The following is a 13,465-nucleotide window of genomic DNA, read 5'->3' on the forward strand; positions in this document are numbered from 1 at the left end:
TCGGTAACAACTGCTGCAGATACATGGAAGGTTAACATGCTACATGTTACGGCTTCTCGGAAAACATTGATCTGGGTAAGGTTCAAATGATCTCAAAATGGTCGATATGGTACAATATGATCTTAAACTCACTTAGGGCCTACATCTTTCTTTGCAGTAACACTATACATCATGTTGTTACAACTGGTAATGTAGTAACCAACGGATCACACCAAATTGACCGATTATGATATTGACTGACAATGTAGTACGTTTTTACTACACTGTCGGTCAGTTTTTGTTACATGATCGGTTAGGACCGATAATGTCACAACAATTGACCGATAGTGTAGTACATTTTACTACATTATCGGTCTTTTTTTCCCCACATTATCGGTTAGCGGTATACATTATCGTTCAATTTGGTGTACAATTTTTATCGGTTGGTGATACGTTTTCCGTTGGTTACTACATTATCAGTTGTAACTTTTAAGAATGGTCCAACCAAACTAACTTTTGTTACGCAACAAGGTTGTGTGTGCACTTTTTTGATCGGTTTCCATTTGGAGATCAAGAGGGACCGTGTGATTATCCCTGAATATAAGCGTTAGACCACAGACCTTGTAAGTTCAAAATTCCTGGTATGGCCTCTAGCATGTTATCCTTTGTAGTGTAATAGCGCATTTTTGATTGATGTGATAATCGAATTACAACAATCCCAAGTCACTGTTTTCCCGAGGAATGGCAGAAAAGCAGATCGAACTTTTTGTCAAAGATGTTTTTTCCCAACCTTTCTGCTCTTCTGCTCAACAGCAGACTACACGTATACCGTCTGCTTGCGATATATCTTTCATCTTTCGCTTCAAAACTAATTTTAAGGTGATTGAACATGTTGAACACAAAAGTGGCTTTTTTTGCTCGCTCACTGGTCACTTTTTTTTAAGAATGGGAACTTAACCTGGTTGTAAATTCACATTGAAAGAAATCAAACAATTTTCTTCCGAGATTGTCTGTTACACGATGGTGTTATTTTAAAAGACGAAGACCATTAAAGTGACGACGTATACATTTAAATCGATGTTAATGAAAGTACATGATGAAGTGGGACAAGTCAGCCTTCAACGCTCTCGTGGTCTGTCATTGTATGTGAAAGTAATTCTGATTTAACTTTGGTAATTACGTCTACATGTACAACACTAAAATCTCATGCCTGGAAAATGATGATTATCACTGAATACATCGATTGCATTCAACAGCCATGTGTGTTGAAGTGTGTTGTTCAAAATCATTAACCCTAACCCCCTACGGGCTCTTTGGGGTCCGATCCAGTAAGCACCGCCCCATGGTGTTCTGACCAATCACAACCGTGATTTATGTCCGACGTGCGTGCACTAAGTACGACATGTGTGCGTGCACGCGCGTATGATGCGCGCAAAGGAAAATGCAGCGTGGCATTGGAGAGGAGCACGTGTTAATTTGCCCACGAGCGCGCACTGGGCGGAGCTTACTGGATCGGTCCATACTCAAGGCGCTGGTTATTATGTCTATTTTTAAAGACAGGTAAATGAAGTTTATGAGAAATGCGAGACCCATTATATATGTAGCACCTTTATAAGGGGGATTTGTCACGATTTAAACTCAAATTATGTAGCACCTTTGTAAAGGGTATACAAGGGGCCAAGTACTAAATACCACAGAATACTACTGTGTTGTGCACACTTGTATGGAAAGAAAGCAAACTACAGGTTACTACTCAGTAGTATTTGGTAGCTTTAGGTGAGGTTAGGATTAAAGAATGTACACTCATGGGTTTCCATGTTAAACAAAAGCAAAATGCTCAAAAATGCCTGCAGTGCAACCAATCTATATAGGCCTACTTTAGGTCAACTTTGTGGTTTCCGTCGTACAGACCTTTCCGAGCAAGGCGAGCATGATATTATTTTACACTCACATGGCCCCCTTCAATGGCGAAAGCATTGTGCTAGCTATTGTTCAGGTAAACCGCCACGGGGCAGTTGCTTTGTACAATAGCTATCACAATGCTTTCGCCATTGGAGGGGGCCTCTGTAGGTGTGCATAGGATAACGTCATCCATTGAAACGTCTACATGTGCATTCATTGCACACCAGTTTGCATCAGCTGCGAGTTGCCATTCAACACCCCAGACTTAAGAACTATTGAGTTTTAAGTGAATGGGTCATGGAACAAGACACAGCAATGTTAGAAGCTCCCGGATGTCTACATTCACCTATATGTCAACGTCTTCCGCAAAATACGAAAAAATGAGAACTCTCGGGATATGCAAGCTGTTTAAGGCCGTCTTTTAGGAGCCAAAGAGTAAGTGGTAATAACCACTTTCCACTAAGTGACTTTTTAATTCGTAGGGAACTTTTCTCAAAAATCGAGACACCTTTAACTAACTTAACACAGATATTTTAAAATTTGAGGTACAAAAACAAAAATGCAGATGAAATAACTACAAACTTTTGATGCATGCAACTGTGTAAAGAATATGTAACAGTGGAAAAAAAAAAACAGATACAATCTTAGTCGTTATAAATAACAATTCTACAAATTCTCCCATTTTTTTAACAATTACAAAATGTCCCACTGATGTGGCCTGATGAACAGGGGCTACAGTGAACAAGGAGAGTACACGTGTGACCAGCAGCTGGATTCGAACCCCTGACCCTCTGATCATGACTCACACACCCCAACCACTGGGCCACACACCCCAACCACTGGGCCACACTCCCCCTTGCGGTTAATAGCAATGTAGCGTCACATTGAAGTACAAAAAGGGATATTTTCCCGGACAAAATTCTGTCATTCCTTGATTCCTGACGTCTTTTTTTCGCACTACCCAATATGTCTCGTTGCTAGGATACGGAGAATCACTATAATGTACAAACGTGAAAAAGCACCCCATTTTTTGTCCCAGAGAGCAAGCCCAATGTCCGCTTTGTAAACCTGGTTGTCTGACTGACTAACTGACTGACCGACTGACCGTCACTTGTTAGCCCGGCAGTGCTATTGTATAGGATTACCCCATAAAGCCAATGAATGGGCTATATCTGGCCCATTGCATAGGATGTATGCAATTCTGTGCACTCTGAGACCAGCTTTACTCGGCTCATCTTTTAGAGCCTAAGATGTACCTATGGAAAAAAGGATTGCGTTGAATTTTTTAACCTTTAAAAAAAAACGTATATTAAATTTGGAAAATGGAAAACATCTACTTCAGAAGTATGTTCCCTTGTTCTACATTGGTTAAAACACTTACTCTAACCCCCAAATCTCAGTCGATCATTTTTTTATCAAACCCCTAGCTTTCAATTTTGATTTAAAACCCGATATTAAATCCCATATTAAATTTCAAACGAAAAAAAAAAAAACATCTATTTTAAAAAGTATGTTCCCATGTTCTGCATACTTTCTCTATTAACCCAAAAATGTAAGTTGTTTTTTCATGCAAAATGCCCCTAGATCTTTTTCCTTATAACTCGTCAGTCTTGGCTTTCTTCTTGCCTAGGTTGACGGGCTTGGTGGATTCCTTCTTGATGAACTTGAGGAAGTCGTCAACCTCGCGCCCCCCTTGGTACTTCGAGGGGCTGGACTTCTTCCCCGCGGGTGCCCAGTATATTGTGGGAAACCTGAAGAGAAATCAAATGTTCAACTATTATTTAGGCAGTCATTTTACGGAGGGTGTGTTTATTTAGATCTCCCAGGTCGACACGGGTCAGCCCCATGCCGTTCGATTAGCTCTGACGTCATTCTCGGGGCTCACCCCGGTCAGCCACCACAGACCCTGCTCGTGGAGCAGAGTCAGTGGTGGAAATACGTCACACACGTGCCTTGTTCATTCCAAGAAACGGACAAATATGGCGGATGGACAGCGGAAATCTCAAGTGGACTTAAAAATTAACTTTGTCTGAAATCTAAAAGTAATCATTTATTGAGCTCATTGGGACTTTTGAGGCTAAAATTCCGGCCGAATCTGTTTGAGTTTGGCAACTGACTAAAAAGTAAGTAAGAATTGAGGCTTTGCATGGTGGAGATACTAAGTAATGAAAGGCTTGCGGAACACCACGTGCGAATAATTTCTCAACTAAGAGAATGGTTCTGAAAAGAACCAGAGGTATAAACTCGACGTTCCGGTCAGTATGCTCTGACCGTCTTCAGGAGAGTGCCTAAACTCTAAGAAAGAGACTGACTGAAAAGTTGTTCATCTCAAACTAAGACCCGATCCGAAACGGGCGTTTTGTCAGTGGCTTTGGCCACGGCTCCGGGCGATGTATGCCTTTACCTGTGGTTTAGCGTTAGATTAGCCGGCTGCCGTGGATAACCCGTATGCCTTTACCCAAGCCGATCCGGGTGAGCTACTCGAAGGCACCCTATACTATTTATCTTCAAGTGAGCTTGAATCGTCGATCCTGGCTGGTCGATCCATGGCAGTGGATATAACAGTGTGATATAACTGACATATAGATCCTTGTCATTTGATATATTTGAACTTTTATTTCAATACAAAATTGGTGAAAAAATGTACTTCTCTCTTCCAAACCGCCCCTTCACGAAAATGTTTGAACCCAACGCTGTAGCGCTGGCTCTTTGGAACAATACGCGCTACGCGCAACGCTGAACGCGCACACCAGCATGCATTTGCACACAAATACCGCGTCATGGAACAAGACTGATCCTAACTGTTCAATAGTATTTCCCATTCCCCATGGGCGGACAGTACTTTTTGAGCTCCGGAGTGAATGGCAGTAATAACAAATGACACGTGATGTGAGTTCCACCAATCAAATGACAAGGATCTGTATGTCGGTTATATAATATACAAATAATGAATGTTTATGAGTGCAATGGTAAGAGTAATTTCATAAGGTGACAGATGGAATGTTCCATTTCAAGAGGCGAAGCCAAGTGGAGTGGAACAGTCCATCTGTCCCCTGTATTTTTTTTTCAATCGGGTACCCATTTTTTTTTTTTCAATCGGGTACCCAATTCTCGTACCACCCATACATGCACATCCTACGTTAAGGGTTATGCGCATATCATGTGTCCCTCCCACTGGGGATTTTGTAAGTGGTCACAAAGGCCCAATCTAATGCTAACGCACAGAGTCTATCTATATCCTCAACAATTTACCCAGATACTGCATATTCTCCGGGTGCGTCATTAGCTGTGGCATCCATCTTGGCGATAACGACGTGCTCTACATCTGCCAACTAGAAGAAAAAAAAGCACCCAAATATAAAAAAAATAAGTTATAATGTACTGGAGCACTATTAACTAGCCATATGCAAAGTAGCCTGCTGGGGGCAACCATGATTGTGCACAAACCTATGGAAAGCACAAAATTTTGTAAAGCTATCTGCATATCTGCAAATATACAGTTGACTCTCGTTAGTACAAACTCTGTTAATACAAAATTCTGGTTATAACAAACAAAGCCTTGGTCCCGACGGTGCATTTATGTGCACAAGGAATGGGACTGATGTTCCTCTTAATACAAAATTCTGATAAAACAAACAATTTGGCTAGGTCCTAACGAGTTTGTTATAACGAGACTCGACTGTATTTCATTAACCCTCCTACATTCTGGGGCCAATTTCATAGAGCTGCTTAAGCACAAAATTTGCTTAAGCACAAAAACATCTTGCTTAATAAAATCAGGTTACCGGCCAAAACTCCATGCGATTGTTATGCTAACAACAGCTAAATACCAGTCACAAGCAATGTACATCACATGGAGTTTTGGCCGGTAACCTAATTTTACTAAGCAATGTTTTTTCGTGCTTAAGCAAATGTTCTGCTTAAGCAGCTCTATGAAATTGGGCCCAGAACAGTCACAGACAGTCAAAAAAATTGATCCTCTCCCCTGCCATGCTTTTTACACAGGCTAGTCACCAACAGTCAGATCATATTTCAAGGAAGCACTGTGGCCAGTCAAATTCAGTCTACAGACAAAAGCATTGTTGATGATGGGTATAAACAGCTAAGTCCTTTCAGAATTAACTGTAAAAGGTACAACACTCTCTACCACCGTATCTGATTTCAGAAGAACCTAAAAAAAAAATGAAGCTTTAATTTCCAACTAACCTTCTCTCCGAGTTCCATGTATTTGGGCTCCAGCGATTTACAATGGCCACACCACGGAGCATAGAACTCAATAAGGACATCTTTGGTGTCGTCCTTCACAATGTCGTTGAAGGTACTGCCAACCACAACCTGAAGACGTAAAAAATAAAAAGGTGTAAGCAAGCGTAACAACTGAACAAAAAATAAAGGTCCATCAATGCGTTGTTTTGAACAAGGTGTATGAAATCTAAAATAATAATACCGGGCAAAGACCAGCAGTCGCCTCGTGGTTGATTTGTGGCATACATGTTACTGTGAGCTAACAGCAATAAGCAAACTTCTCTGGTCAAACACCATGAATAAACGTCTTGTTCCCGACTCCATGTTGCACTTTATGATGCGCGTAGCTACAGGTAACCACAGACGGAACCATGCCCTAGGTTCCAGCTCAAAATAGTCGACTAGCTAGCCCTAAAAAAATCCTGAATACTCCAATTTGAATATGATTTTTCACAAACCCTTGGGACTTAGGGTTAATGAATCTAATAATACTCTAAAAATCCTGAATACTCCAATTTTGATATGATTTGTCACAAACCCTTGGGACTTAGGGTTAATTAATCTAATAATACTCTAAAAATCCTGAATACTCCAATTTTGATATGATTTGTCACAAACCCTTGGGACTTAGAGTTAATGAATCTAATATTACTCTAAAAATCCTGAATACTCCAATTTTAATATGATATTCTCAAACCCTTGGGACTTAGGGTTAATTTATCTAATATTACTCTACCTAGAGCCTTTTTAGTAGTATCAAATACTGAATATTCAGATCTTCATTCATTTTTGGGCTTAATTATTTTTGTAGCTTGAATTTCTGGCACCTCAATCTTGCTAGCAAGGTTATTCAAGCTAAGACTATGGTCCTTAACCATTTGTGGGGCACGTGTGGTCTAGCGGTGGAGCACAGGATTCGTGATCGAGAGGTTGTGTGGGTTGAGCCCCGCCGTGGCCATGCGTGTTGTGCCCTTGAGTAAGGCGCTTTACCTCAATTACTCCTCTCAACCCAGGTGTTAAATGGGTACCGGCATTGTTCAATGCTGGGAAGGTAACAGACTCGCTGTGGAGGAGGTGTGGCGATCCCCCCACAGCAACATATGAGTCTGGTCCAATCGCTATTGAAAGAGAGATGGGCACTCCGTTCCTGTGAATACAGGTTCGTCCCCCCCTAACCATAGTATTGTAATAGGATTTAATTAATAAAAAATCTTACCTTCACAGGACCATCATTAGGTTCTGGAGCTGCTTCACTCTTTATATAAGGGGCGATTTCACCGGCCTGAAACTTCTTTATAAATGCATCCAGGGCTTTGCCATCATTCCTAAGAAAGCGGGAAAAAAGCACAGCCTGTTTTTTTTTAAAGAGCAAAATAACATGAGGTAGGCTTGGGTAATACCATATATTGACAATACTTTTTTTATACCAAACAACGATGCTGTCAAAATACCAAAATACTTAGAAAAAAAACGTGGTATGGAGTTCCAATTTGGAATTTCAATTGGAGTGCCGTGGCCTCGTGGTATGGAGCATTGAATTCATGGTCTGCGGGTAATTCTGCAGGTTGTGGGTTCGAGTCCAGCCTGGGGTTATGGTGCGTGTGCCCTTAGGCAAGGTACTTTGTCACTCATTGCTTCTCTCCACCCAGGAGTAAATGGGTACCTTGGTAAATTGGGTAGAGATGGTTTGTGATTGATTTTAGCTGCTTTGCACCGAAATAGCAGCACCGAGTTGTATACTCCCCGAGGAGCTGAGATTATCTTTGGAATGTTTCATTGCCCAATGCGCAGGGTAATAATGATGTAGCGACTTGAAGACCAATACTTGGGATACGTGCGCTTTATAAATGTCAAATATCACATTTTTGGCAAAAGCATTTTTGGGCCCGATTTGAGAGCTCCATGAGGAATATCAGCCCCAATTATCTTCTTTAAAATCAATCAAATATCTGCCATTCCGCTACATGTTCTTTATATTTTTTCAATAAAACTTTTTGTCATGTTTTTGACGAGTACAGGCGCACGCAAATCTCGATCACCAAGTTAGAATAATGGACGACTAAATTGTATAAAACTTACGTGAAAGCCTCCTCCATCTTGAATTTATCTCCGTTGGCTGCCCAGGCAACAACGTTGACTTCATCACTGCCACCGGAGATACCAACCGAGTCTAAATTCGCTCTAAACTCGCTCCCTCGCCCTTTTAGCAACCGCAAACGTTAAGCCCTCCTCGACGTAATTCCTGGCCACCTTCATCACTCTGTGAATGATATCGAATTTGCCAAGAGGTCACTTAATACGGATTCTATGGGCTCCGTGCACAAGTACCCCCTCAATGGTAAGAAAGGGAGAGTTTGGAGAGACCACTGAGACGGATATTTCAAACAATTCAAAACTTCAATTCAGCATTTTCCAACAAACAATTCACCAGTTTTCGGGGAAACAATTTCTTTTACTCGCACTGTGAACACTCTTTCAACCCAATTTTTTTTTATCATGATTTCCTTGAGTGCTCCTCTACATTTTGCGGCTGATAACCCTAACCCCAAAATGCCTCTAAACCTGTTTGTCAGAGAGGGGGAAACCTTGTGTGGACGTGGGCAAGTCGGCAAAACGTTCACGCTTCCTGCACCCTGTGGACCTCTTTTGTTCTCAGGTCCACAAAGAGTATGCAAGGATGGAGCACACATGTTTTTGTTGATGGTGTAATCAAGCTTTTCCTTTTGTTTCTCATCATCAATCTTTTGTTCATACTTTAAGTCCTTTGCAACAGCTCCCATTCATTTTGTACACATTCTCTAATTGAATACGTCCTCGATTTGACTCCTGTCCTCAATTACACAAGGATTGTTCATATGTGCGTCCTCGATTTACACCATAAACAAACCCCATGCAGTACGCACACATGGTGGTCCTGTATACTGGGCTCTCAAAAGTGGGAAAAATTAGCCGCTCTCGTTTGCGAACGAAAACAAATTTAAGTTTGCAGTTAAAAAGCCATTAAAAGCTAAATAATTAATTCTACAGCAGATAACCTACAGAAAAGAAGGTAAAATGTTTATGACATATTCACAACTTTCTAACCATATCCAAGTGTCAACGCCATGTATTCGGTCAACCTCAGACAGGTTCGGAAGCAGACGGGATCCTGCCCATTTTTTGGGTCATGTTTATTTTGGCTACCTGACCTAAGATTTGTCAGAAAGTAACGATCTTTAGGTCTCGGAACCAGACTAAGAGAGGAGTTGGGTTACAACAGCTTACAACAGTTTACAACTACTTACAACAGCTTGACAAGCTACAATAGGGTACCGAAGTGAATACATCACGCGCACAATTATGTGTGAAAAATACATTAGTGCGGAATTCCGCCACTTGAACCAACCCGCGCGCGTACTCCATTCGTTTGCACTACACTTCCCGGTTCAAAATGGCATCACACTTCGGTACTCTATAGATGACAGCCAAAAAATTTAAATACATAAATGCCATACTTACCTATTACGGTAATAATTGGTACCTGCAACGAATAAAAAAATGGAAACAAGTCAATTCTAGATAATAAACAGCCTTCAAGTTGAAAGCAGATACTCTGAACACAATGATCATCCGAGTGTTTAGGACTTCAAGAGTGTACTAACTGACAGGACTAGGTCTGAAGAATTTACTCGCATTAAAATGGAGTGTAAATGCTGGGCCCGATCGGTTGATCTACGCGATCGATCATCGCCCTGTGCTATCAGTCGATTCTGTAGGAATTCACAGACTTTACTTACCTTTTAAAAAAGAAACTCCAGAACCGTGAATTAGAAAGAAAAGGTGTTCGACTGGTGGCAGCAGGATTGACAGGATTGATAGCGTCATGATCGACCGATAGCGCAGCGCGATCAACCGATCGCGCACATCAACCGCTCGTGAGCAACAGCAACACTATTTATTTTATCTTCATACATATCCATGAGCGAGAGCCGAATAATACAATGCACCGCCAATTTTTTTTTTTATTTCATGAGGACAGTAACATTTTTGCCAACAAAACGACCCTACTTCGGAGGCAAAAAAATGTATGAGAACCATAGAAACACAAAAGAAACACCTTAACATTGAGTGTAGCAAATCTCAGATGTTCTGAAGAAATTTAAAAAACAGCATACCTTTAGGGTTCTTCTTATAGTCTACGTTGTAGTAAGCCACGATGAGTGGTTTACTGAACAGATCCGGATTGTCTGCTTCATGTGGCCACACAGGCCCATGCTGAAACAAGAAAATAAGGTGGCAATGATGGTTAAAACACAATGGATACATGACTATCTGTCTGTCTAGTTTCAATTATCACATACAGATGGCAATTTTTGTGGCTCCAGAGGGCCAGCCTCATTCGGCAACAGCCATTTTTCTGTGGTGGCACCCTGGGCCCAATTTCATACAGCTGCTTAAAGCAAAATTTGCTTAAGCACGAAAAAAAAATTGCCTAGTAAAATTATGTTACCGGCCAAAACTCCATGTGATGTGCATTGCTTGTGACTGGTATTTAGCTGTTGTTTATTAGCATAGCATAACAATCGCATGGAGTTTTGGCCGGTAACCTGATTTTATTAAGCAAGACTTTTTTGTGCTTAAGCAAATTTTGTGCTTAAGCAGCTCAATGAAATTGGCCTCAGGCTTTTCTACGAGTTGCACGCACGCCGGGCTCCTTGGACCAATAGGGTTACCAAAATGCGCCCCCGCCCGCTCGTCTTTAAAACCAATTTGCATTGGAGGACATGATAACACGCACTGCTGGCTGGTTACCCATCTCACCGACTGACTGTCACTTGTGAATGAGACTGGTTACCTGACTGATTGACGGACTGTCAATTGTGCATTAGACTGGTTTCCTATCTCACTTACTATCACTTGTTAATTAGTTAGCTGGTAACCAATAGCTGCGCGCATTCATATCGCAAGCAGAGAGCCAGGATCCAGAAGTTTTGCGACGACATTTTGACCAGCGTACTTAGACTAGAGACTTTCACACATTGCTATCAGTGCGCAGGCGTAAGGTACGTCACAAATCAACCACTGGTCGACTAATGGTCCTTGCCTGAATTTGGCCCTTGTTGACTGTCTCTTGTTAATTAAACTGGTAACCTATCTCACTGACTGACTGACTGATTGTCATTTCTAAATTAGACTGGTCTCCTATCTCACTGACTGTCTCTTGTGAATTAGACTGGTTACGTATTTCCATCATGTTAACACAGCTTATTCTACGAAATGTTCAGCCATTCCAGATCAATCCAATACAGTTTTGCGCACTCTAGTCCAGTTTTTCTGATGGAATGACTTACATTGTAAGGTGACAGAGCATGTATCGTTATTCAAATAATGGTCAATTTTTTTTTTACTTTTACAAATTCATTGCCTGGCCCTCCTCACAATCAATCTCCAACCCTCCCGTTGTCATTGGCAAATTTCTCGATCTGGACCCTGTTGATGGTTGCGGTCATCTCCACTTTGGCGTCTTCAAATTTGTTTTTTCAGGTGGGCCGGTCGGAAAAGGACGACAGCACTGCAGCAAACACAGAAGACGAGGAAACCGAGGTTCATTTCGATCCAAACTTTCAACAAAAAATTACAAGCTTGTTTTTCGTCAAAGTCACCCAAATGTGTGAGTGAAATATTGACTGCATGATGATCCAATCCCCCCCCCCCCCCCCGCTTTCGTCTGGGAATACAGAATGCGGGAAGCACTTTTTACACCACTCACAGCAGTCAACACCTGTCTATAAATACCTAGTGATACTCCAAATCCAGGAGCATCAGATTCTAAAAATTGTGATCCAGTTAAAAAAAAGAAGACAAATTAGAGTTCCAAATGTTTCATTTGCTCACTTACTCGGAGTAGCCATATTCATTATTGACGGCTGCAGTCAGAGAGTAGACCACTTTGAAGTTGGAGAAGAGGGGTGGCGGCTGCCTTGACTAGGCTTTCTTTGTCTTTGCCATCTTGGAGAAAAACCCTGGGGGAGAAAACAACCACACTTGACTCTCTTGAAGTTTTGATTGGCGAGTCACTGCTCCTCTAATTCCAGTGATTTGGACCAATTCTCCTAAATCCTCATGGTGGTTTTGAGGATTTTGGAGAATTGAGATGAATGGTGTTTGAGAAACATGAGGATTTTGAAACGTGAGGATTTTGGAGGATTGAGGATGAATGGTGTTTTGAAGAAGAGGAGGATTTTGGAGGATTGAGGATGAATGTGTGTTTGAATTCAAGAAGAGGAGGATTTTGGAGGATTGAGGCTGACTGGTTTTTGAAGTAGAGGAGGATTTTGGAGGATTGAGGCTGAATGGTGTTTGAAGAAGAGGAGGATTTTGGAGGATTGAGGCTGAATGGTGTTTGAAGAAAAGGAGGATTTTGGAGGATTCAAGATGAATGGTGTTTGAAGAAGAGAGGATTTTGGAGGATTGAGGCTGAATGGTGTTTGAAGAAAAGGAGGATTTTGGGAGGATTGAAGATGAATACATTATTTTTTAGGGCAGGACTGTCTGACGATTTTGAAGGATTGAGGCAGTGGGTATCCTTTCTTTTGACCATAAGTGCACAATTTCGAGGGATTTGGGAGGATTGAGGCTGGCTCCAAGCAAAAAGGCCCTGGGGGCTTGAGTAAACCTCTGCTAGTCTTCTGCAATCCTACAGGTCCTTCACAATCTACAGGTGTTGCAAAACCACTTTTGCACCCACACTGATCAAATTCCTACGAGGTCATCTTCTGTGGAGTATGGATAACACTTCAAATCCCTGCACATTTCTTTTCTGTGGTTTCAGCTCAGGGCAAGCAGGCAGATTTGGTCATGCTTCACTGCTCTCCACAGTGCTGGCTTTATTTGTTCAGTGACTCTGTGTGTGACACAGCTTTACTAATAACACTTCGTATCCCTCTCACCTGAAAACTGACCTGCAGGGTTTCGAAGGGGTTTACATATTGCTCTCTGAATACTGCTTCCACCAGTGGGGTTAAAGCTATAGTCCATCATTTGCAGCTATCCAAAAAGTAACTGGCGTAATATTATTGAAAAACATACTTGGTTGAAAGATAGTAAGGGGACTAAACTCCCTGTGAAATTATTTCTTTCTGCAAGCTGTCAATTTGAAGAAATCAACGAAAGAAGGTCCTTTCCAACGTAGTTGCCAATCGCTCAGTGAGAACGTGTCTCGGACGCTGAATTCAGGCCCAATTCAAAACATGATTTAGCAACTTCTGATGTGAAATCGAGATCCTAAATACTGTTTGTCTTGAAACATACAGCTGAAGCTGAGCTGAAACTTCATCAGGTTAGTTGTTCAGCACCCTTC

General features: G+C 41.5%; 1 protein-coding gene across 1 annotated transcript; it reads right to left on the reverse strand.

Moving 5' to 3' along the window:
- Window positions 1–2,317: 2,317 nt before the first annotated feature.
- LOC119745760 (protein disulfide-isomerase A3-like) lies at window positions 2,318–12,129 on the reverse strand. Its single transcript, XM_038222349.1, is given in 11 exon segments — window positions 2,318–3,632; window positions 5,134–5,213; window positions 6,088–6,216; window positions 7,343–7,451; window positions 8,206–8,318; window positions 8,320–8,386; window positions 9,625–9,646; window positions 10,281–10,358; window positions 10,361–10,380; window positions 11,563–11,677; window positions 12,005–12,129. Coding segments are annotated over 10 exon segments (828 nt in total). The 5' UTR covers window positions 11,616–11,677; window positions 12,005–12,129; the 3' UTR covers window positions 2,318–3,475.
- Between the last annotated feature and the right edge of the window lie 1,336 nt (window positions 12,130–13,465).

Source organism: Patiria miniata, unplaced genomic scaffold (assembly GCF_015706575.1).
Source record: "Patiria miniata isolate m_02_andy unplaced genomic scaffold, ASM1570657v1 HiC_scaffold_7, whole genome shotgun sequence".
Lineage (NCBI taxonomy): Eukaryota > Metazoa > Echinodermata > Asteroidea > Valvatida > Asterinidae > Patiria > Patiria miniata.